The sequence below is a fragment of the Spermophilus citellus genome (assembly GCF_964194105.1).
Source record: "Spermophilus citellus genome assembly, chromosome: 9".
Taxonomy (NCBI): domain Eukaryota; kingdom Metazoa; phylum Chordata; class Mammalia; order Rodentia; family Sciuridae; genus Spermophilus; species Spermophilus citellus.
Genome location: NC_138191.1, coordinates 137,612,535 through 137,635,565, shown reverse-complemented (window position 1 = coordinate 137,635,565; position 23,031 = coordinate 137,612,535). Strand labels below are relative to the sequence as shown.

Below are 23,031 nucleotides of genomic sequence, written 5' to 3'. Positions count from 1 at the left end.
GCTGGGCAGGGTGTCAGCCCCTCTGGGGGCACTGGCCTTGGGCTGAAGGTCAGAGAGAAGCGCCCACTCGTCCCGACAGCTTGTCCCTCCCAGCAAGCCCTTCCCCTCCCAGGTCCCATCCTCTGCAGGTGCCATCGGCCCAGAGCATGGGTGTCCCAGGAGGCCCTGCACAGCCTGCCTCTCCTGCAGGGCCACAGCCTTGCCGTCTGCCCCGCCATCTCAAGGATCTCCAGGGCCCTCCCCTGGTGGTCTCCCTGGGTCCCTGGTGGGAACGCCTGTGCCTGGGATCTGGCCAGGGCTGGCTGTGCTGCCTTCCCCTCTCTCTGCTGTCACTGGCCTGTCCTGCTCTGGTCCACTGGGGCTCAGAGCAGCATGGACTGCCCTTGGTGGAGTGTGGACCAGGGCCCGGGGGGCGGGGGGTCCCCACAGATAAATCATACATGGCCTCTCCCAGGGGTCTTCAGAGGGCACGTGGTCAGGCTGGGTTTGGCCAATGCCGTGGCACTGGGAGGCTCACAGCAGCCCTCGCTGGGGATGGGGCAGGGAGATCAGGCAGCCCGCTGCTGGGAGGCGTCGGCTAAAGGAGGCAGCATGGAGGCCCCCATGACCACCGGGTCACCTGGGAGAGGCCTATCTAACAGAGTGTCACCGGCCTTTGGAGAAGGTTCTAGAATTGCAGTCTCCAGCTGCCATCCAGAGTCTCAGATAGAGCCCTGCCTGGGCAAAAGCCCACAGTCACCACGGTCATCAGCAAAAATGGGCAGGCACCCCGTGCCAACGTCCAGGCAGGAGAGGAAGCTGGGCCCTGGGCCTTCAGGAGTGAGCCACACTGTGCTGTGGGTGGGCTCTGTGCCTGGACAAAGCAGCCTCCCACCCAGGCTGGCCCATCCAGGGCCAGTGGATGGGAGCTGGTGGCCCTGGCCAGTGGGCAGAGGGCTGGTGCCCAGGGCCTTCAGAGAAGTTTCTGGCCCCTGCACCAAGCCCCCATGACATGCCCAGGAGTCGGCAGCTGAGGTTGTTAGGGGTGACCTAGGGGAGCATGAAGGTGACGGGAGCATGGGAGGGAATTGACTATTTGGGTAGGAGGTGGGCTGGGGGTCCAGGCAGGTGAGTAGGCGAGCCAGGACCCCCACTGCCACCAATAAGGCAGTAAGAGCCAGCAGGAAGCTGTAGTGAGCCCCACACCGTGCCAACGGGCACAGATGTGCTTCTGCAGAGCAGGTGGCTCAGTGGGGCACGTAACCCTCTGTGTTGCTGTCCAGCAGGGTAGAAAAGCGGAAGGTGACGGACCCCGTGGGTGTCCTGAAGGAGAAGTACCTGAGGCCGTCCCCGCTGCTGTTTCACCCCCAGGTAAAACCCAGGCGGGCAGCTGGGCAGGCTCGGGGCCAGCACCCTCACCTTTCAAAGGCAGAGGATCCTGAAGGGTTGGAGAGGATGAGGAGGGGGTCCTCACAGTGCAGGCCAGCAAGGCTGTCCAGAGGCCTTCTACCATAGGAGCCCTACCCTCAGGGGGCCACTGACCCAAGACTGGTGCTCCAGGAGGGCGGGAGTGTGCACTGGCAGGCTGGGAGGGAGGAGGGGAAGAGGTGAGCAGCCCAGGTGGCTCCGGGCAGAAGCTGGTCCTCCTGGGTGATACCTGAGCCTGACGAACTGTGAAGTCCAGAGAGGACAGCTGCACGCAGAGGGGCAGGAGTGTGCACCTTCCCAAGAGCAGAGGGCCCCAGGCTCTCCTCAGGGAGCTGGGCAGGAGTCTGCAGAGGGACCCCTGCAGAGCACCAAAGCCTGGACCCTGGACTCAGCCCTACCAGCCTGCAGGCCCTCCTGCCCGCCCTCCTGCCCATGTCCTCCTGGGGGGTGGGCACAGCCCAGTTCAGAGTCTTCCTGGTGTCCCACCTGTCCTCCCTTCAAGGAGCCCAGGCCCCTCCTCAGAGCTGCAGGCCACTGCCCCAGGCCTCCCCCACCACCCGGAGGGTCCTGGGGCCTCCCAAGCCTGCCTCCGGAGCCTGCACGGGCATTGTTTGTCTGCCTTTCCCGCCTGGACACCCCTGGTTTGTGAAATCTGCGCCCTGGTTGAGTTCACAGCTAAACTTAGCACCTCCCATTGTTCTGCTGGGCCATGAGTTTGGTTAATGACTTCCCCTGATTTATCCTCGGGCAGGCTGGAGGGGCAGACAAGCCAGCCGCACATCCTGTTGGGGGCGGGGTGTCTCCACTGGGAATATTATAGGGCAGACCAGGCCGGGCAGGCGGACCCACCCAAGCCCCAGGAAGAGAGGCCCAGCGGGGGCCCAGCTGCCCATTGTCCCTCCTGCCCACCCCTTGTGGGCCTACAACACCCCTGGCGGTCCCTGTGTCCCTGAGCCAGGAGGAAGGGGCAGGGGAGAGATGACTGATTAAGTGGTCTGAGGTTGGGTTGCCACCTGGTAGCTGCTGGTCTCTCCCAAGAGGTCACGACTGTACCTGCCTGGGCTGCTGAGGTGCCCAGCAAACCCTCTGCCTCTGAGTGCCACGCGGCAGGTGTGCAGCCCTGGGGGTACAGAGCCAGGCCCCACCCAAGGGCAGCCCCTCACTGCTCTGGGGTTCCTGGGGAGTCTCTGGGTGGCTGAGAGTCAGCGTGTTCCTAAGCACTGCTGGGCCTGAAGGCAGGTGAACAGCAGTCTCTGTGCCAGGGCTTCAGTGCTACCTTGGGGCCCAGGCCAGAGGGGCCAAAAAAGGCTGGATGGTGGCCGAGAAAGCCAGGCACTTTCCACCTGGGGGTCAGCAGGTACAGTCTGGAAGCATCCCATGTCCTCTCGAGGGCTGTGTGCCTGCCCGTTCCGACAGGGTGAAGATGGAATCCCTGTGGCCAGGGCAGAGCCCAGAGCAGCATCCGAGGGGAGGCCCCACACAATCTCCATTCATCAGTGGCTTCCCCTCTGTCCCCCCACTGCCAACATGTCTCCACCACTGGAGCACGTAGCCTCGAGTCGCGCTGGGGCTGAGCCCTCTGTTTCCTGCCCTGAATAAGTGCCTGGCGAACAGCACCCTCAATGGTGCATGCCAGGCACTTGGACAAGGGGCCAAGGGGCAGAGGGGTGGATGCTGGCTGAAAGAACCCCCAGCCGCACCAGGGGATGGCTCTATTCGCCCAGGGAAGGTTGGGGCAGAGACTTGGCTGTAAATGAGCAAGTGCCTCCTGCAAAGACCTCCACCCACGCCCCTCTGTGGATGCTGGCTGCCAGGGCCCTGCCCAGGGCCAGTCTCTCCCAGTGATCACTGCACTTGAGACCTTGGGTGGCTCCTTCCCTCTATCTCCATCCACCCACCCTGCCTTCCTTCACCCCGCCTCACCAGTCCCTTCTCTGTGCCCTCCAAGGCAAAACAGGTCCTATGGGTGCGTGGAGCAGAGGTGTGTGGAGGGCTGCAGGGCCCCCTCCCAGGGCTAGTGACTGCTGCTGGGGCCTAGGCATCACTGCCTGAGTTCTCTCCTTAAACCGGGAGCTTTGGCTTGATGAAGCCCGTCCTTCCTGTGAGCCCCTGCACCCAGCTTTCCCAGTGTCCACAGAAGAGCTGGGAGAAGCATCACTGAGACCTGAGCAGCTCCTTCAGCCTCTCCCCTCTCCTGCCAGCACAGTCTGGGGTGTTGACTAGAACTCCACCCAACAGGTGGGAATGAGCAATCCTACCCCTCCCTTCCCCTTGAGCAAGCCCTTGACATCTCCAGAGAGCAGAGACAGTGACCTTTGCCTATAGTATGTGACTTTGGGCATTTTCCAGGGGATCTTGTCTTAGCTGTTGAATTCCTTTTCTGCACTTTGCCTGCAATTATGAGATGCAGCCACTAGGTGGCAGTGGTTCCCCGGGCCAGTGGTCTGTTTTAAACAGATTCAGGTAGCATCTTAATTTTTCAAGGCTTATAAACAAAACAGATAAACAAGAACTAGGTGTAATTCTGTGTATAACCCAAACTAGCCCACCAGGAGCGCTGCCAGGGATGTGCCAGCTGGGCATCGCTGACCTGGGTCAAAATAAGAGATTGGGTGATCCTGAGCATTGGCAGACTTCATGACTCATTTCCATGCAAACTGGACAGTGAGGCCAGACTTAAGGGCAAGTTCCAGCTCCCTCTGGCTAGACCCTGGGCTGTAGCTGGGGCTCCACGGTAGGGACAGGGCAGGCTGCAGAAGGTGTAAGACACTGGAGGCCCCTGGTTCCAGTGACCATCTGAGAACCTGCTGCTGTGCTCACGTCCCATGACGGAGGTCCACGCACTGAAGACAGCGTTTCTTGTGCCAGCAGATGTCAGCCATCGAGACCATGACAGAGAAGCTGGAGAGCTTCGCAGCCATGAAAGCAGACTCGGGGGGCTCGCTGCAGCCCCTGCCCCACCACCCCTTCAACTTCCGGTCCCCACCCCCGACGCTCTCGGACCCCATCCTCAGGAAGGGCAAGGAGCGGTACACGTGCAGGTGAGCCCCTGCGTGCCCCTGGAGGACTTGTGGGAAGGTGCCCAGGTGCCCACCTATGGCTGTGAACCTGTGCTTCTAGGAAGATTGCCATGGCCACAGGGAAACATGGAGGCCATGACTGGTCGGTCAGTTAGCTGCTTGAGGCATCCTCTGCAACACATGACACAGCTGGTTCACGTGAGCCCAAAACACAACCTTGGCTCACCAGCTGGAGGGGACCAACTGACCAGTGTTAGACCCTGAAGGACCCCAGCACTGAAGGACCCCAGCTGCCAGTTTCTATGGGAGGACACTCCCCAGCTGACCTTCTGGCTGTGCAGGCCTGTCCCTGCCGCTGTGTCCGTTGCTGGGCAGAGGGGCCGAGAGGCTTCCAGGCAGGGGCTGGTTCACCCTCCTCTGTGGCCCACATCACCAGTCTCCATAAGCCTGGGCCAGGCTCCAGGGCCCACGGGGAAACTGAAACCAGGGTGCAGAATGGGCCCTGCCCCGGGGGAGAGGCCTCCGGCGCTGCTGACCCAGCATGGAGAGAAGACGTCAGAAAGGACAGCCTGTCGCCTCCTCACACTTCCTCCTTCCACCCAGGTACTGTGGCAAGATCTTCCCCCGGTCAGCAAATCTCACGAGACACCTGAGGACGCACACCGGGGAGCAGCCGTACAGGTAGGAGCCGGGGCAGGGCGGCGGGGCTGAGCTCCGAGGGCGGGGTGGGGGGGCTGCGATTTTGGCTGCCTGCTTCCGCCTACCATTAACTCCCCTCCTTTGAGCAGGGACCCCCACCCTGCCTCTAGACCCTCAGAAGGGCCACAGCCCCTGGAGCGGCAGTGGGCAGGAGCCAGGGTGGTCTCGCTGAGTCCTGGGGTCTGGTCACTCTCTGGGCCTCTGTCTTCTGAGCCCACTGCTATCCTGCTCCCTCAGAGGTTGTAAGGAGGAGGCAAAAGTTACCCAGGAAGCTTCCAGAAGGCTCCTGCCATGCTCATGAAAGCAGGTGCAGGTAGCTGCTCTCCACCTGTGGCTGGAATGTCCATGGGGACAGCAGCCCAGAATCCGAGTGCGTCCACCTGAAGCTGGGGCCCCAGGGTGTCTGTGGAGCAGCTCAGTGTCATTGGCACCCACAGCTCCTCGCCTCTCACAACGGCTGCGGCTGCCGCCCCCTGTGGTGGACCAGGGAGTGGGTGGACCGCCGGGCAGGAGCTCTGAGCGAGCACGGGTCCCATCCTGGCTTGGGGGTGCCCCAGGGGTTCACTCCGGTTCGCAGGCAGGCTGAGGGGGGGGCACGCACCTGCTCCCACCTCACTCCTCTCTCCTGGATATGGGGGTCATTGAAGCAGAGCTCACAGCAGCCCCCAGCGAGTCCCACCACCCCCACTCCAGTGATGAGGAAGCCGAGGCTCTGAGATGTCCCTCAGCTGACTGCTGTGTCCCCAGGTCCCTGTCCTCTCTGTCCCTTGGGCCTGTGGGAAAGGAAAGGGCTGAGGGTGGCACCCTGACTCTCCTGAAGCCCTGCCCAGTCAGGGAGTGGACCTCTCAGACAGAGCCCAGGCAATTGTGACCCCGAGACGAGCGGGAAATGCCCGTTTCTCTGCCAGGACCGTTTTAGTAACGTCCTGGGGTGTGTCTGGCTAGCCGAGGCCTTGGGAATAAAGAGAATTTGGCACAGTTGAGGTTGACAGCAGCAGATGCCTGTACTGTGGCCACACAGAGCTCCAGGTCACCAGGAATTGACCCTATGATGCTATGCGCCCCGGGGATTCAGTCTGTGTGCCCATCCCTGGGGAGGGCGGCCACGGGGGCACGGTGTGCGTGCTGGTCCCCGAGCCCCACACAGATATATGGAGAATCTCCAGCGTCCATGGGGCTGAGTCCCTGGCAGGGTAGGTGACAGCCCTGACGGGTCCAGTGTCTGTGCCCTCAGCCCTCCCCACACACCGGCACCCGGCCCACTCTCCAAAACAGTGACTTACAACTTAACAAAGGTGAACAGCAGAAAGATTTATTTGGTCTGGTCCCCTCCCAGCAAACGAGCTTGTGTTTTTTCTGTAACGAGAGCCGACTTTTGGACAGTGTTGCGTGCTAAGAGCCCCCAGAGGGTCGAGCCGTGTTTATAGAAGAATTTAATTATCATTGATTTCTTTTGCTCTCTCCAATCTGTGAGTTTCGGCTTCGGTAACAGTGATTGCTTCACAAGTTTGTGCTGCAAATCCTGACTTGGTCTGGCTCAGGCAACCTGCTCTGAGGAGTAGCTGCCCTCCGTTTGGGAGCCCTGGTGGTCTCTAGGCTTGCTTTGATCAGCACAGGATTTTAAGTCAGAAGAGAAAAATTCATGGACCCTCTCAAAAGCCCACTGTGCAGGACACAGTCCCGCCACGAGGTGCTGAACCCTGATGCCGGCCCAGGTGCGAGCCCCTCCTCCATGGCAGCACTACGTGCATGCCCACTGCATGTCAACGTGCACATATGTGCCTCTGTGTGCCCGGGAGGGGCTGGCCCCTCACCAGCAGGAGGACACGGGGCTTTTGGCAGGATAATCAAAGCAGAGGATCAGAAGCATCTTCCTTGTAAGTCCTTGGATTATCTAGAGGCATCAGAAGGTGTTTCAGGCCCTGGCGTGGAGGGAGGCTGCCTCCCACCATCCCGGCAGCAGGGGGTCCTTGGCTGCGGCCTCCCCTGGGTGAAGCGGAGGACCAGGTGTGGCCGAGGTTGCTCACTTCCTGAAGCTCCAGCACTGGGCAGGGCAGGATTGGGGCTGGAGAGCGATGAAGATTGAATTGGGACACCAGGGCTGCCCCAGGGTCCTTCCTCCCAGCCACACTGAGCCCGTCTCGCCCTGACGGGAGACGAGCCTTCGCCGGCGCCCGGGTGCAGGCTGCTAAGCAAGGCAAGTCGTGTTTCCGTCAGGGGCTCCAGAGGCCCTCACAGGCCCTCGTTCTTGTTTATTTTAATTTTTAGGACTGGGCTTCAAAATCTCTTTTTTTTTTTCTTTCACTCTTAAAGTGACCAACAGCAGTTCCCTGGTGATGGCTGGCAGTGGCCCCGCAGGTCCCAGGGAGGGGCCCACTGGCTGGGGCCTGTTTCACCTTCCGCTGCCACCCCGTCCCTGCACACCCCCAGCCCTCCCGGCCCGGTGGCGTGGCCAGGTGCAGCTGGGCCCTCTCGCTCCCTGGCGTTGGGCGCTGTGTCTCCCAAGACAGCTCCCAGCACAGGCCCCACGGCGGGCGAACTCTGCTCCCTCACAGCCCTGGACTCGCTGCTCCCCTGAGTTTCACATGGACGTCTCTGTCTAGGCCAAGAGAGGCCACAGGCAGGACACCACAACCCAGTGGACTCTGGCCCTTCCCTGACCCCCAGACGCACAGCCCCACCCCCCACACCTGCATCAGGCTTAGTCTCTGCTCAGTGTTTGTGGGGAGATGCATCAGAGGGTCCCCACATTCCCAAAGGAACCAACCAGGAACTGAACTGGCTGGGTGTGAGCATGTCGCCTTCAGACAGGCTGGCCGGCGCCAGCCACCCCAGGGCTCTCAGTGCCGCTGCCCGGGAAGCCTTCGCTGGGCAGACACCAGATCAAGCTTGTCCTTTCGGAGCGATGGCCCCGAGGAACCAGAAATCCGGGGAGCCTGGCTCCCCGGGGTCTGCATGTTGGGGGGCTATGGGCCCCAGCGGGACAGTGCACTGGGATTAAAACGCCTCCTTTCTGGGATCTTTGTGGGTACACTGGTTGGAGGAACCCCAGCCTTTCTGGCCTAGTACTGGGGGAGCTCAGACCATGGCCTGCACCTGTTATTGCTCCGGTAGAAAAATCCAAGTCAGCCAGCACCTCTGGCCTCTCAGATGGTCAGTCAGGTTGCCGACGGTCCCCAGGTTGAGCCGGGAGAGGCTGTGAGCAAGCCCTGTGCTCCCTGGGACATCCACATGCCTGAGGCCCCTCAGCAGAGCCAAGGAGGTGCAGGGTCCTGCAGAGAGGTGCAGCCAGGATGGGGGACAAGGGACCGAGGAGGCAGGCATGCGGAGGAGCCAGTGCACGGCCCTGGAGCAGCATGTTGCCCATGCGTTGTAGAGAAGGCTGGGGTGGACCTGGCCTCAGGCAAGAGTGGGTGCACCATGGGAGCCGCGGTTGGGGCTGCCAAGCCCAGACAGAAGGCCTGGGCACGGGGGCCACTCCTTCCTGTCAGCACGGCCCCCCCATCTTCTGGGGTACTCGTTATCCACCTGCAGGGTTGTGTCAGGTGGCCTGTAAGTGGGGCACTTGCAGGCTGAGTCCAGGGACAGTTTAGTGCACCTGCACCCTTCACACAGGGTGTGCTTCTCTCCAGTCCAGCAGTGTCCAGATGTGGGGCCCAGGACCTGCCCTGAGGGCATGCTTCTGGCCCCTCAGGCTCCCTGGGCAGGGCCTAATCCAGACCCCTCCCATGGGTGGCACAGGGCTGCAAAGGCCACTCCTACAGAGACCCTCCCTGCTGTGTCCTGAAGTGCCCTCGGGCAAGTGTCCACATGACCAAGGCTCGTGACCAGCATGCTGAGCTGGAGTGTCCACCAGCACCAAATGTGGGTGAGGTGGGGCCTCACAGGGCCCTGGCCTGTGGGACTTCTGACTTTACAACAGTCAGACATCCTGAGCAGAGCCCCCACCCGTGCCCCCACCAAGGCTGGCTGCACCGGCCCTGCGTCCCAAAAGCCTCAGCCAGGCAGGGCCCACGGCCCAGAATGCCCTGTACCTTACACAGTGGACACAGCAGCGCTTGCTTTTCAAGCATGCAAACGCACACCTCATGTAAACAAAATTACCCAGTGCTCCCGCCCGAGACCCTGATGAGCCTCCCTTGAGGCTCTCTGAAGGCCAGGTGCACAGCATCCGCGGCCACCTCCTGCACACATGTGGCGCCCCTGCTGGCTCTGGTCACCTCCCCTCCACCTGCCCTCCACAGTGCAGAACCTGCTCTTCCCAGGGCACTCGCGGGTCTACAGAGCTCAGGAGACCCCTTCAGCCCTTGCCCCTCTGCTCGGCTCTTTTTTTCGGTTTGGGCTTTCTTGCTGCTCAGTGTGCGGGTCACTTCAGGGCCTTCAGGGTGGTGCACAGCAGGGACCCTCCCTGGGGAAGCTGTGCAGAGGGTGGGCTTCCTCACTTGTGTGTCAGGGCTCTGCTCTGAGGAACGGGGAGTCGGGACCGGCGTCCTCTGGTTGTGCAGAGTGCAGGCTGGTGAGACCCTGCTGCCCAGATGGGACATAAAGATAAACTGAGCCCAAGGGTGGTGACTAAGAAGGTCGGCATAGCCCCAGGCCGTCCTCAGCCTGCTGGCTGCAGGTCGAGAAGCCCCCCACCCCACCCACCAGGGCAGCTAAGCATTAACAGGTTTGTCACCCGACAGAGGGCCGCTCAGAGGGCACTTGGGAGCCTTCCTGCTGCAGAGCAGGGCTGGGGGAGGGCCTCCCTCCGCCTGGGAAGCTGGGGGCGGCTCTCAGCTCCTGCGTGTTGTAATGCTGCCCTCGTGAGGCTGCTGGGAGCATGTCGCCCCAGGCTGCGGACATGCCCGGCCCTGGACGCTGGAGGCCCAGCTGGACCTGCGGCACACTCAGGGCTCGTTCAGACAGGATCTGCTGCTTCAGGTGGTGGCCTGGGTGGAGGCCAGCCCCTGCCCACCACCGGGCGCCTGTCTTCCAGGTGCAAGTACTGCGACCGCTCCTTCAGCATCTCCTCCAACCTCCAGCGGCACGTGCGCAACATCCACAACAAGGAGAAGCCCTTCAAGTGCCACCTGTGCAACCGCTGCTTCGGGCAGCAGACCAACCTGGACAGGCACCTCAAGAAGCATGAGCACGAGGGCGCGCCAGGTGGGCCGCGTGGGGCGCCGGGGGCGGGCAGGAGGGGAGGAGCTCGGGGAGGCAGGCAGGAGGGCAGCTGAGAGCGCTCAAGGCAGGTCCTGCCGAGGGTGCCTCTGACACCTGCCTCTCCACAGTGAGCCAGCACGCGGGGGTCCTCACGAACCACCTGGGCACCAGTGCCTCTTCCCCGACCTCCGAGTCGGACAACCACGCACTTTTAGACGAGAAAGAGGACTCCTACTTCTCTGAAATCAGGAACTTCATTGCCAACAGCGAGATGAGCCAGGCATCCTCGAGAACAGACAAGCGGTAAGGGAGACGCACCGGCCCAGAGGGCTGACCTTGGCTACCCTCTGCCAGGGCAGGGGACCTTGACCCTGGACAGGACCAGGCCCCAGGGCAGAGGAAGGCCCCAGGCCGTGAGAGGCAGGCCCCTGCCTGGCTGTCCCCCCACCCCCAGCATCGCAGAGCCACCAGGTGAGGGACTTGGTACCTGGCACACAGCTGAGCGGCACTGGCTCTACCGCTGTCAACAGATGCGTGTGCAGAGTTCCTGCCACAGCCCAGCCACGCCCAGAAGCCCAGGGTGCTTCTGTCCACTCCAGGCACTCACTAATGGTCCCAGCAAGACTGCTGCCCCTTTAAACATGCTTGTACACACACACACACACACACACACACACACACACACCTACCTACACAGGCACACTTCAACTTACAGTGGGGCCATGTCCTCACAAAACATCCCGCGTTGGACATGTTGTAAGCAGAAGCTGCCGTCCGCAGCCTGACCTCTGAACTCCAGTGTGACCACACCTGCTGAGGTGTGTGCAGAACATGCACCTCAGCCTCAGGTGAGTGCTAATGTCAAATGTCATCCCTACATCCCGCACTGTGCAGGCCTGGCTGTCCCTCCTGACCATAGGGCTAATGGAGGCAGTGACTCACTGCCACTGCCCAGCGTTAAAGACATGTCCTCCTGTCTGAAGTCCAAAACTCAAAGTAAGGTTTCCAGCAAATACAAATCACTTTCATTCCACTGTAAAGTTGAGAAATCCTGAGTGGAACCACTAAGTCAGAGACCGTACACACAGCAGGCATGTGACACACGTGTACACATGTGCATGCATGCAGGGCACACACATGCACACACATGTGCTTATGCATATGTGTGCATGCACGTACCGTGTATGTGGGGGCATGTGTGGGTGCACATGCGTAGCGTGTGCATGTGTGGGCATGTGCGTGTGTACAATGCTCTACACGTGCAATCACAGAACAGCAGAACAGTGGCAGGACTCGGCTTCAGGACTTGGGTGTTCTGTGCAACCTCGCGCCCAGGGCTCTGTGTGTGGCCTGCCCAGGGCCCTCCTTCCAGAGGGCAACTCAGAGCCCACGAGACAGGATGCAGAACATCTGCAGGACAGCCAGGTGCTCAGAAGGGCTCAGGCAGGGACCCCCGGGTTCCGCACAGGGGTGCCTGGCCCAGCCCGGCAGCCAGCCCAGAGCCTGCAGCCCAGCCCCAGCCCCCATCCCAGTGGCCCTGGTGGCTGCAGCTCGGGTGTGAGGACGGTCCCTGGAGACCCGGCTGCCCCAGGCCTGGCTGCCCTTCCAGGACAGGGCTGCATCCTCCTGCCCTTGGTGCTCCTGGGACCTTGGGGAAGTCCCTTTGAGCAATCAGTGACAGAGAATTTAGCCTGTGCTTCTGCCCCTGGCAAGGAGAGCTCACCTGTAGGGCCCTCTTACCCTCATCCGGGGCCCAGGTGCAGCCCGAGTCCTGCTCCCCATCCGTGGCTGCAGACACAGTGACTGAAGGGCCCTCGTCCTGCCACTCTGAGAACACCTCCTCACTGCCAAAGACCACCCCACCCGGCCCTCTGAGGCCCTGGGCAGAGCCAGACAAAGAAGGAATGAGAACTCGCTCTTGGTGTCCTCACTGGGTGACCCAGGACCAGTGCCAAGGTCCTGGGGCAGTCTGAGGACAGCAAGACCCCCACGCACCACAGTGGCAGGCCAGGCCCTCCACGGAGCCATGAGGACGGGGGCATCTCTGGAAGGACAAGTGTCCCAGCTTGCGGATGAGGACAGGAGCTCTGCCATCCCAACCCTGGCCTGGCCATGGGGCTCTCCAGCAGGCCTCCCCACTGCCCCTCCCCAAGCCAGAGGGTGAGCAGCCCCAACCCCAACCTGGGCACACCTGGTCCCACGCCCCCCAACGCCCAAGGTTGGGCCTCACCCAGGCCCGGGACAGCCGGTCCTGCTGCAGCGAGGCCCAGGGCCCAGCTGGCTTTGCTCTTCACTGTTCCCTGTCCCTGTCACCCATGATAGCGGGGCACGGTTGACTTTAGTCAGCCCGCCTGGTGGGGACGCTGGCGGTCCCACTTGGGGCTAGAAGCAGCTAACACCATGTGGCTCTCCGTCAGTAGGTGGGGCCAAGGCTGCCAGGCTTCCTGGCCCAGCAACCCCCTCAGCCCCTGGGTTGGACTGTGTTCCCAAAGTTCCCCCGTGGAACCCTCACCCCGGCGCACCTGGGCATGACAGTGTGGGGACAGGGTCTCCACAGGGGAGGGGGAGTGACCGTGAGGACTGCTGGAGTGAGGTGGCCTCTGGACCCTTATGAAAGGGGCAGTGTGAACACACAAGGAGAGCCCTGTGGGGACAGAGGACAGAGACGCCAGGAGCCAGGAGCCAGTTTCCCCTCAAATTCAGAAGGACCTTGAGCCACACCTCACCGACTCGGGAGCGTCAGCTTGCGGAGCTGTCGGCACCCAGGCCACCAGCACGTCGCCAACCGGAGTGGCCGTCCTCCTGTCTGAAGCCGAGAGCAGCCTGCCAGACCTGAGTGGACCCTGCTGGAGCAGTGTTCTGTGCAGGGTGAGCAGGCAGGAAAGAAAGGGGGTAATCCTGCTCCCCAGAGAGCAGGGATTCCACACAGACCTACGTGGGACCCGCCTGGGACGTCTGCACCTGGCTGCCCGGCGCACCTGAGGAGGCGTCAGCCTGCGGTCCACCTGCCACTCATCCTGTCTGCAGAGTGGACTGTGAGGGCCAAAGGCCAAACCCCTGCCAAGGTCACCCCACAGAGAGCCAGGGCAGGCAGCGGGACCCAATCTCCCTGGCACCTGAGCCTCCCGCTGCTTGACCAACGTGTGCACGGAGGCTCCTGGCCAACCAGCCAACAAGGTGACTCTGGATGTGTCCCTGAGCCCCTGACCTCTGGAGACTCTGCGCATCCCACAAGGCAGCTCTGGGGACAGCTTCGCCAGCACCTTCCCGTCTTGGGAGAGCTGGCCATCGAGGGTCTCCCGTTCAGCCAGGTGCTGTGGAGGCGCCACCTTCAATGCCAAGAACCGACCCCTGTGTCCACCTGAGACCGTGTGTGCTGCCCAGTGCTGCTGCCGACAGTCCCCCAGGGCCCAGCAGGACGAGAGTGGGGGCTCTGGAAGCCGCAGTGGAGGACACCTTTGCCCCTCATTGGGGCCCTCTGCCAGCAGGAGCGCCCGCCGGTGGCTGCAGCCCCGGGCCCTGGCGGCCTTGGGCGTGAAGAGGAGTGCACCTGGGCGGGACTTTCTGCGGGGCCTGAGAGCTCTCCCCCATCGCTGGCCTCGTGCCCGGGACGCAGTGACCTGGGGCTGTGAGGCGGGATCCGAGCCACAGGAGTCCCGGGGTCTCTGAACAAGCTTGGCCGGGCTGGTGTAGATGGCTGACAGCAGGCAGCTTGAGCCCAGTGTCCCACATGTCCCTCGGGGGGTCCCCTCGTGGCCCCGAGTCCCTGTGCCTGGCTGGGGAACATGTGCAGATGGACACCACGGGCCCTGGACAGGGCGTGCAGGCACCCTTGGGCAGTGCCCAACCCTGTCACAAGCACAGGACTACTTCTCCAGGCCCAGCCACAGCCTTTCCCCTGACACACGCACTCCCCAGGAACCCCTGAATGGCCTGGTGTCCACTGCTGGGGGACCTGTTTCTGTCCCTGCGTCCCCCCACGACCCTCTCCTCTCCGGTGACCTTCCCTCCCGCATCGCTCTCCGTCCATGGCAGGGAGCATGGCTGGGCCCAGGGAGGCCACCAGCTGCCCAGGACCCAGAGCTTAAGGATTCTGACATAAATGCCAGGTCTCCTGCGCAGCGCTGGGAGCCCCTGCTGGCCTTGGGGGCGGGCGAGGCAGGGCCCTGAGCACAGCCGGCTTCCCCCCTGTCGCTTCAGGCCAGAGATCCAGGAGCTGGGCAGCAACCCCCAGTGTCCAGGCTTAGCCAGCGAGAAGCCAGAGGATGTGGAGGAGGAGGAAGAGGAGGAGCTGGAAGAGGAGGACGAGGACAGCCTGGCCGGGAAGTCGCAGGACGACACGGTGTCCCCCACGCCCGAGCCCCAGGGAGTCTACGAGGACGAGGAGGACGAGGAGACACCCGCCTCCCTGGCCGTGGGCTTTGACCACACCCGAAGGTGGGGGCGGCTGGGGGCTGGGGGATAGCCGGGGAGGGACTGGGCATCTCCAGGTGACCGTCCTCTTCAGGACGTCCTCCTCTGCCAGGAGGCACCTCCATCCAGGGCTCCTCCCTGCCCAGCAGGTGTGGCTTCTGCAAGCCCCTGTAGGAAGCCCAGGGGGTCTGGAGCCTCCAAGAGGCTGGAAGGAGAGGGCAGTAGGGAAGGCGTCCTCTGTCGGACAGGACCTGAGGGTCCAGGCACTGCCATGAGGCTACTCACTGCTGCGTCCACCCCAGCAGTGCTGTCCAGCCTCAAGAGGGGCAGTAGGTACAGGGAAGTCCTACCAACCAGAACCACTTCCCTCGGCACTGGGGTGACATGGCCAGCATTCCAAGACCCCCAGGGGAGGCCTCTGGAGATGGCATTCCTGGGCAGTTCTGGGTCCAGGGAGGGCAGCCTGGGCCCCTGCAAAGCTGCCTGGAGTCTCTCGAAACGCAGGCCTCCTTCCCAGCCCTCCATCTCTAGACCAGAGACCACACCTGCTGTCAGTCGTGTGTGTGACCCACTCGGCCCCGTGGGGCCCTCTGTCCATCCGCTCTCCTGCGTCCGTGGCTTCCGTCTAGGTGTCCTGTGTCCATGTGTCTGTCTCCTTGTGCATGTGGCTTGTGGAGACCCATGGCATGCAGGCAGGCACACAGCCAGCCATGCAGCATCAGACGGGCGGCCGGCGGCCAGACCAGCTAACCCCGGCCCCCCTGGTCCTTGGTGCAGGTGTCTTGAGGAGCCAGAGGGCGGCCTGTCAGCTTTGGAGCCGACGCCGGCCTTTGGGAAGGGGCTGGATCTCCACAGAGCAGCTGAGGAAGCATTTGAAGTTAAAGATGTGCTTAATTCCACCTTAGATTCTGAGGCTTTAAAACAGACCCTGTACAGGCAGGCTAAGAACCAGGTAGGTACCGTCAGAGCCCTGCCCTCCCTTCCGTCTCCACCTGGCTCCGGGCCACCGCACCTCTTGTCCGGGGGACAACCCCAGTCCTCCCCTCCCTCCGTGGCCATCCCTTGCCCCAGGGAAGCTCAGGACCCCTCCTCATCATGCCCACCGAACTGAGCTAAAGTGAAGCCCTAGTGACCACCAGGGTCCCACAGCCAAGGTGAAGCAGGAAGAGGTTGAGAACAGAGAGTGGGCAGCCGGGTCTCAGACGCAGGAGTATGGGTCACTTTCGTCCCATCCCTAGTGGGTAATGTCCCAAGAACAGCTGCTTGGGTCTCCCTATCTCTGATCCAGCTTTTCCTGGGGGACGCTGCCCTACCAAGTGGTCACCACTCCAAGCTAGCGCAGCATGGGGTGAGTAAGGGCACCAGGCTCAGCCTGGCACACCTCATCTCCATGCCTAGGGCAGTGGCCACAGGACCCTGCCCGCTGTGCCTCTGCAGCAAGAGGCTCAGGTCCCTCCACTCTCTGCTGCAGGGCGTGGCCCAGCCCAAGAGTCTCATCAAAAGCTGTCTGCATGTCTGTCTTCGTCTTCTACTAATGCTGTCCAGAATGTTTGCTTGGGGGGACCGGCACCTGCTTCCCCATCACCCCACCCATGAACACACAGAATACTCTGAGTGTCCCAGGCCTGGTCACCTCCTGCCCTGGGGCCTGGGCAGAAGGACGTCCTGTTGCTGCCTAAAGCCGGGAAACACATTCCCTTCCCTAATAACTCGTCAGCTCAGAAATGCTGCCCTTTTTGTTTCTAGAAGTAGCTCTGTGACGACGCCACAGCTGCCAAGGCAGGTGTCCCCAGGCCCCTGCCCCTCCAGGCAGGGAGGACCCTGTGGGTGTGGGGTCTTAGCAGTACCTCCCACCAGGTCCCAGGGCCCTCCCAGCACAGACACCTGTCACCAGGAAGATCAAAGTGGGGGATGAAAGACGAGTGCAGGGAGCACCACCAGGAGGCCACGGGGTTCTGTGTGCACTAGAGGCCCCTGGCCAGGCCACGGTGTCTTGGTGCCACTCTGGACAAACACCTCCTGCCCTGTTCTGACCCTTCACACGCCTCTGTCTTCCAGGCCGGGGGAAGACCCCAGGCACCTTTGCCCACCTCTCCCCATCTGACAGGGCCAGGCCAAGCTGGCCAGGGGCCAGCGGAGGTTGGGGACAAGGTCCTGCCCTTCCTGTCTGTGACACTGCTCACCTGTCCTGTGTCGTCCCCCTGCCAGGCATATGCAATGATGCTGTCCCTTTCCGAGGATGCTCCTCTCCACGCCCCCTCCCAGAGCTCGCTGGACGCTTGGTTGAACATCGCAGGAGCCACGTCGGAGCCTGGAGCCTTTAACCCCATCAACCACCTCTGAGGGGCCAGGAGGCCCCGGGGCCAGAGTCCAAAGTCGGGGTGCCAGCTGCGGGGAATGGCGGCGGGCCCCCGGAAGCCCCTGCCACCTGCACTGGAGCACTGCTCGGCGCCCAGCCCCCACCCTCCAAGTTCGATTCTGACTTCTCCAGGGAAAACTTGGAACCCTAACTCCCCAAAGCAGCCGTGGCACCTCCCTGCCTCTGAGGACCGGCCCTGGGAATAGCCTTCAGTCTCTGCGAGCAGCAGCGGCACTCAGGCTGCTCTCGGAGCGGAGCGGCCTTGAAGAAGAGCATGGCGGGCGAGGGTGGGATCTCAAGCCCGGATGGGAGCCCTGGGCTGCTTCTGGGAGCCTGCGTGGCACCAGAGAGTGCACAGAGGACGCAGGTGTGCCCGGAGGAAGACACAGGCGCAGTTTTTATAATGAAAATGACCAGAATGACCCTTTTGGTAATCTTATTGACTACAGAGTCTATTTAAGCATGTGGGTTTTAAAAAAAATAGACAGTATTTTTTAAAAAATCAAACAAAATGACTTGCAAATTGTTTTTTAAAAGTAATTTTGCATTGCTTTGGAATTTCAGCTTATTTGCCAACCCAAGCCTGCCTGGGCAGCCAGCGCTGTGCTTGGGGTGTACCCTTTATACTGTAGATAATGGAGAATTTTCTATCGTTGATCCTATTTGTACAAGCCAAGGTGATTCTGGGTGCCCCCCCGCCCCCGCGAGACAGAAAAGAGGCCCGGGGACTCTCCTTTGAACGTGCGCTGACCCTGCTGAGGAATTCCTAGACTTGGTGCCTGGCTGCAGGCTTGCTGGAGCCGGGACTGGGAGGTTGCCTGCCCGCTCGTGGCCTGCAAAGAAATCCACAGGCCCCCACCCATGACCCCCCAATTGTATGGGGATGTCGGGAGCCCGTGGCTCAGGTCCTGCATGCAGAGGTGTGGCAGAGCACCTGATGATCCTCCCCACAAGCTCTGTGCCTCCACCACCCAGGCTGGCCCCAGCCGCTCTTCTCAAGGCAGGGTTTGTTGGGACACTCTGGGTCCCCAACCTCCTGCTCTCACCTGACCCCCAGCAGCTGGAGTGTCCTGCCCGAGGCCGAGGCTGCCAGGTGGGGTGCCCTTCCCAGCCGCAGCACTTCAGGACGCCCAGCGCTGCCCGTGCCTGAGACTCCGCACCGACCACCCGGCCGCCGCTTCTGCTCTTGGCGCAGGTTCTTGACAAGACAGGGTCGGGAGCAGAAGGGGTCGGGGACCTGCTGCAAAGAGCAGAGACAGCACAGTCCCCAGGATGGGCCACTCTCTCCCTGGGGATGTGTCACCTCTCCATTCGGACCGGCTTTAAATTATTCCCATAGGGGCCAATTTCAAATGATTTTTTTCCCGATGGAATTTACCTTAATCTGTATATAACTTGTAATTTTTTCTAATTCATTTTTTTTTCTTATTTTATTTCTTCCTTAACAGTATTTTTGGCATTAGACATTCTTATTGTGAAGAAATAATGTTAATATAAGTATCTAGTGAAGGACCAAAACCGTGTAATAAGGTTGTGTGTCGTGTGATCACTAACCAGGGAGTGGGGCGGTTTTTAATGTGCCAAATACCCCCGCGTCCCCCCCTCACGAATCCTGCTGTCACCGCTACCCATTTACCAGACAATCATGTGTTTTGTTAAATTTGAGTTTCAGCTGCATTTAAGACAAGTGTTCTATTTATTTCTTTTATTGTTTGGAAGAAAAAAACAAGAAGAGAAAAAAAAATTGCCCCAGTTTCCCTTTAAACAAAGAGGAGCAAAAATGCACAAAACCAGGGCACAGGGCCCTGACATAGTGTAGCTCTGTGCCCTGCGGGGACCTCCCTGTGGTTGTCCCCAGGGGCAATAGGCAGTATTGAAGCCGGCGTGTTCCCTGAGTGTCCCAGTGGCTCCAGGCCAAAGATGACCGCCTCTTGATGCCAGGTGGCCAGGTGAGCTCTGGAGACGCCCACCCCAGACGGAGGCCCCTGCAGACACCAGGGACCTGCAGGTCCCAGTGAAAGGGCTTCTCCCCTTGCTAAACGAGAGAGCCAGCCTGCCCCTGGACTGGCCCTGCGCACCTGTGCGCAGGCTGGGAAGACGCCCTCGGGGGAGCCGGGGAGCCTGAGCCGCTGGCCGACCTGCAGGGACTCGCAAACACACCTGCCCAGGACGGCTCCTCACAGACCCGCCAGGTCCGCCCAGGAATTTCCACTTCCTCCTTGAACTAGGTGGGACCCTCACAAGAACCCAACCTCAGATACAGACCCCCATTTCTGTAAACCCCAATTATATGATTTCTTCTGCGAAAGAATAAGGTGTGTGCTTTTCTTTGCGATGTGCTGCTCTCTCCCAGCGGGAAGTTTGGATGGAGGAGGCCGAGGTGTGTCTTGGCAGCGGCAGGACAGACAGGCCCTCCTCGTCACCCTGGGGTGCCCTGGCCAGTTCTGCCATCTGGGGCGCATCTTTCCGCGCATTTTCTCTTCTCTTCCTTCTCTTCTTCCCTCTCTCCAAAGAGCCCTGGCTGCACATTTGTCGTGTATTTTTGTCCCCACAAGGATAGGAGGCCCAGCTTCTCTTGAACACCCCTGGGCCCAGCACTCGGCATTTTGGGGTGCTCTGCCCTTAGACCCCCTGACAAAGAGAGCGTTCCCTAAGTTGCGTAAGTGCTTGGTACTGCCCCAGACCCAGCCAGCTCCAGGCTCCTGGCTTTCCTGTGCCCAGGTGGCAGTGCCAGCCCAGAGGTGTCTGGTCACTCAGGCCCAGTGTCCTCCACACTAGGAGACCAACTGGGGGTCAGGGGGCCAAGCCAAGACCCTGACCCCCAGAGCACCAAGCCCAAACAGGGGGCCGTGTGGCTATGCAGCAAGGGCAAAGAAGGGTCAAGGCGGCTGGCTGGCCAGCCACCCTGGGCGGAAGGTGGCTCAGGTTGAGGCCAGTCTGCCCAGTGCGTGGCCTGGAGGATAACGCCTTTGGATTGTTGGCCCTTGTCCCCTGCACCTTCCCTCTACGTCCTGGGGACCCTGTCCCTGGTGAGGCCCCACCTGTGTCCTGTTGCTGCCCCCACCCCAGGATGCTCAGGGAGGACATGTGGGGCTGCCCATCCTACTGAGCAGGCAGATTCTGCATGAGGGAGCCCCGTGATGTCCCTGAGCAAACCCAGGGAGGTGGACTAGTGGATGGGGTAGGCACAGAGTGGCCTGAGAGACTGCCCAGCCCGAGGGGCCCTCCTTTCCCAGGCCAAGAGTGCAGCTGGCCTTTCCAGACCCTGCTGGACCCAGACCCCCGGGACCCAGAGTCCAGCCCTGGAGACCCGAGGGCCCTTGGCCCCTCTGCTTCTGCTACTTCCCCAGCGAGTATTTGCAAACACCCTCCTGATACATATCACGTGTTTTAGCACTGGATTATGGTCCCTGTCCCCATCCTCCTCCCCTGCCTGAGTGACTAAAACCTACTGAGCTCTTCCAGGGAGGGGAGAGGAGGGCTTGCCCCATACTGCCACAGGATAGGGACGGGGGTCAGGGAGCCGGGGTGGCGCTCCCTCCCAGCTGGGAACACCGGACACCGTTCCTGGTCAGTGGAGGTCAGCTGGGTGTCCAGAGCCATGGAACTGTCCGCCGCATTGAGTGATACTGTGACGAAGACGTCTTGCGTCATTCCGAGAAGAGTCCCTTTCTCTTTCATTCCATTTTTCATTTGTTTGTTTATTCATTCTTTTCTGTCACGGATTCATAGTTACCACTTTTGGAAAAGAAAAAAAAAAAAGAAATCCCAACACATACAGGCAGCTTGAGTTTCCAAACGCGCAATTCACCTGTGAACAAGGTAACTCTAGAGATGTCCTTCAGCGCCTCCGGTCTCGCCGCTTGTTCAGCACAAGGGAAGCGGAGCCCTGGTGTCAGAATCTGTAATTTAAAGCGTGTATATAGATATACTTTGTAACTGAGGGTCTGTCTGCATTTCTGCATATGCATTGCCCCGGCCGCACGAGGACCACAGACCTGTGCGTCCACGCCATTGTTACATGGCAGATTGGGTTGAGTTCTGTTTTGGGGTTTTTTTGTTTTGTTTTGTTTCTTTTAGAACTGTATAGTGTTGAAAAAGAAATCAAATGTAAATGTCTGGTTTTCATATATTGTTTTTTTTTTTTTAAAAAAAAAAAAAAAACCATCGAGATGGAGGGCGGTGCTCGCCGCACACCTCCGTGGTTGTAAATTGCTTCTGTTGTTTATAAGCAAACTGTGCATGACTCGTGTTTAGCGGTCATTATCGTGTCTGTTTGTGAAATTTTATTACAAGGAAAACTCCGTAGATGCACTTATGGACATGTGAGTAGGGTCCACGTCCAGACTGGGAGCCCTAAGCCGCCCACGCAGAGGGCCGGCCTCCCTGACCCGAAGTCGCTGCAGGAGGGCGGTGAAATGAGAAGACTTGGCGTGTAGTAGAGAATCCAGAGCCATCTTGCAGATTTCATTTTGATGCTCGTGATGAAGACACATGTACTTGTGTAGAGAGATTTCTTTAAGGTGAAGCCTAGCAGAAGCTGATTTTGAGGTTAATGCTGTAGAATAGGACTGTATACCAAATGTAATCTTTCCAATGCCACAATGAATTTATACATGAGATTGATATGCAATAAATCTGTGTGGTTTTCTAAGCCTCGCTGCCGGGAGCTTCACTGGGGGAGGGACCCAGACCTCTGGGGAGGGTGGGGCTTGGCCCAAGCCCAGGTCCCCAGCTATGACAGAGGAATCTGGTCCCCAAAGCCACCTTCCCTGTGCCAGACAGGTGAACAGGGATGAGCAAAGGCCCTGGGGCCGGGAGGAGCAGATCCAGCCTCCCCCAGGGGCCTTTCTGGTCTTGTGCAGGCTGCCCCTCCCCTGGGGACCCCTTCCTGATGTCCACCTTCCTTCAGGCCCAACCCGATCCTGCTCTAACCAAGAGGACTGTGATGCATACACCTCAAAAGGCCAGGGCCCAGCCCTTCAGAGCCCTGCTGTACCAAGATGGGCCTCCCGTGGACCAGAGCCCTCCCAGGGCCCTCACCACCTCAACTTCCCGCTGGCTCTCAGGTCAGCTCATGTTCCTGGCAGCCAAGCTTTGCTTCTGGACGTCCACCCCTGCCCTGGTCACTGAATTTCTCCTCTGCTCCTCCCTGCCAGCTGCTCCATAGACCCCAGCCTCTGGGCAAAGCCCCTTCTTCCTACCCCTCCACCTGCTCCAAGGTGGGCCCGGCCAGGGTTTGGGTGGCAGATGGCCATGAGATGGCGGTGCTATGTAGGCGAGGCTGAGGGCTGGCCCTCTGGTGCCTCATCTCCTGGAGAGACCCCATTCTTAGTGGCCTAGGCCTGGCCTTGGGGTTCTGACGCCTGCCCTTCCCGGGCCATCGCCTGGCCACCAGACCCGACTCCCACAGGGAGCTTCTCACCTGCAGGTGCAGCCTGGCCTGGGCCTCCTCCAAGCCCTCTGCCTGGCTCCCCACCTGCACCTGCCACCCTCCCTCCACCATTCGCATCTCCAAGTGGCAGCTCCCAAATTCCCAGGACTCACACCAGCCTCCAAGTCTCGTGGCCTCTGCCCTTCCACCAGGCCCAGCTGGGGTGGGTGGGCATCACAGCTTCCCTCCTGAGGCCCTCGCCCAGTGAGGCTCCTGTCCCACAGAACCTCCCCCCCCCACCCACGGTGGGCCCTCGGGGGTGTCCAGGGCCCTGCGGCTGCAGGTGGTGGTTTGGCTCTCCTCCTCCAGCAGCTCTGGAAGTGCTGGGGTGTCCAGACCCTGGGATATGCAGGGACCCCTTTGCCTCTGTCCACTGCTGCCCATAGCACCACTGATACAGCCCTCAGCACCCAGGGACATCAGACGGGCGGACCAGCGGAGGGATGTTTGCTGAGAGCCGTCTCTCAGCATGAATTCTGGAAACACTAGGGCCTCCAGCGTCCACTGAGGGGCCAGAACATGCGCTGGTGACAGTCACCAGAACTGGGGGACCT

General features: G+C 60.8%; 1 protein-coding gene across 3 annotated transcripts in view; it reads left to right on the top strand.

Moving 5' to 3' along the window:
• PRDM16 (PR/SET domain 16) overlaps nucleotides 1–21,697 on the top strand; it is a 328,143-nt gene extending 306,446 nt beyond the window's left edge. Inside the window, exons 10-17 of one of the 3 annotated variants that reach the window (XM_081305191.1) lie at nucleotides 1,266–1,350; nucleotides 4,279–4,448; nucleotides 5,031–5,108; nucleotides 10,105–10,274; nucleotides 10,400–10,574; nucleotides 14,472–14,708; nucleotides 15,462–15,636; nucleotides 16,893–21,697. In XM_081305191.1, the coding sequence (XP_081161317.1) occupies nucleotides 1,266–1,350; nucleotides 4,279–4,448; nucleotides 5,031–5,108; nucleotides 10,105–10,274; nucleotides 10,400–10,574; nucleotides 14,472–14,708; nucleotides 15,462–15,636; nucleotides 16,893–17,027 (1,225 nt within the window). In that variant the 3' untranslated portion in view covers nucleotides 17,028–21,697. Of the gene's footprint in view, nucleotides 1–1,262; nucleotides 1,351–4,278; nucleotides 4,449–5,030; nucleotides 5,109–10,104; nucleotides 10,275–10,399; nucleotides 10,575–14,471; nucleotides 14,709–15,461; nucleotides 15,637–16,892 lie in introns of all 3 variants that reach the window. The other 2 variants (XM_081305190.1, XM_081305192.1) reach the window with 2 other exon arrangements.
• The last annotated feature ends 1,334 nt before the right edge of the window (nucleotides 21,698–23,031 follow it).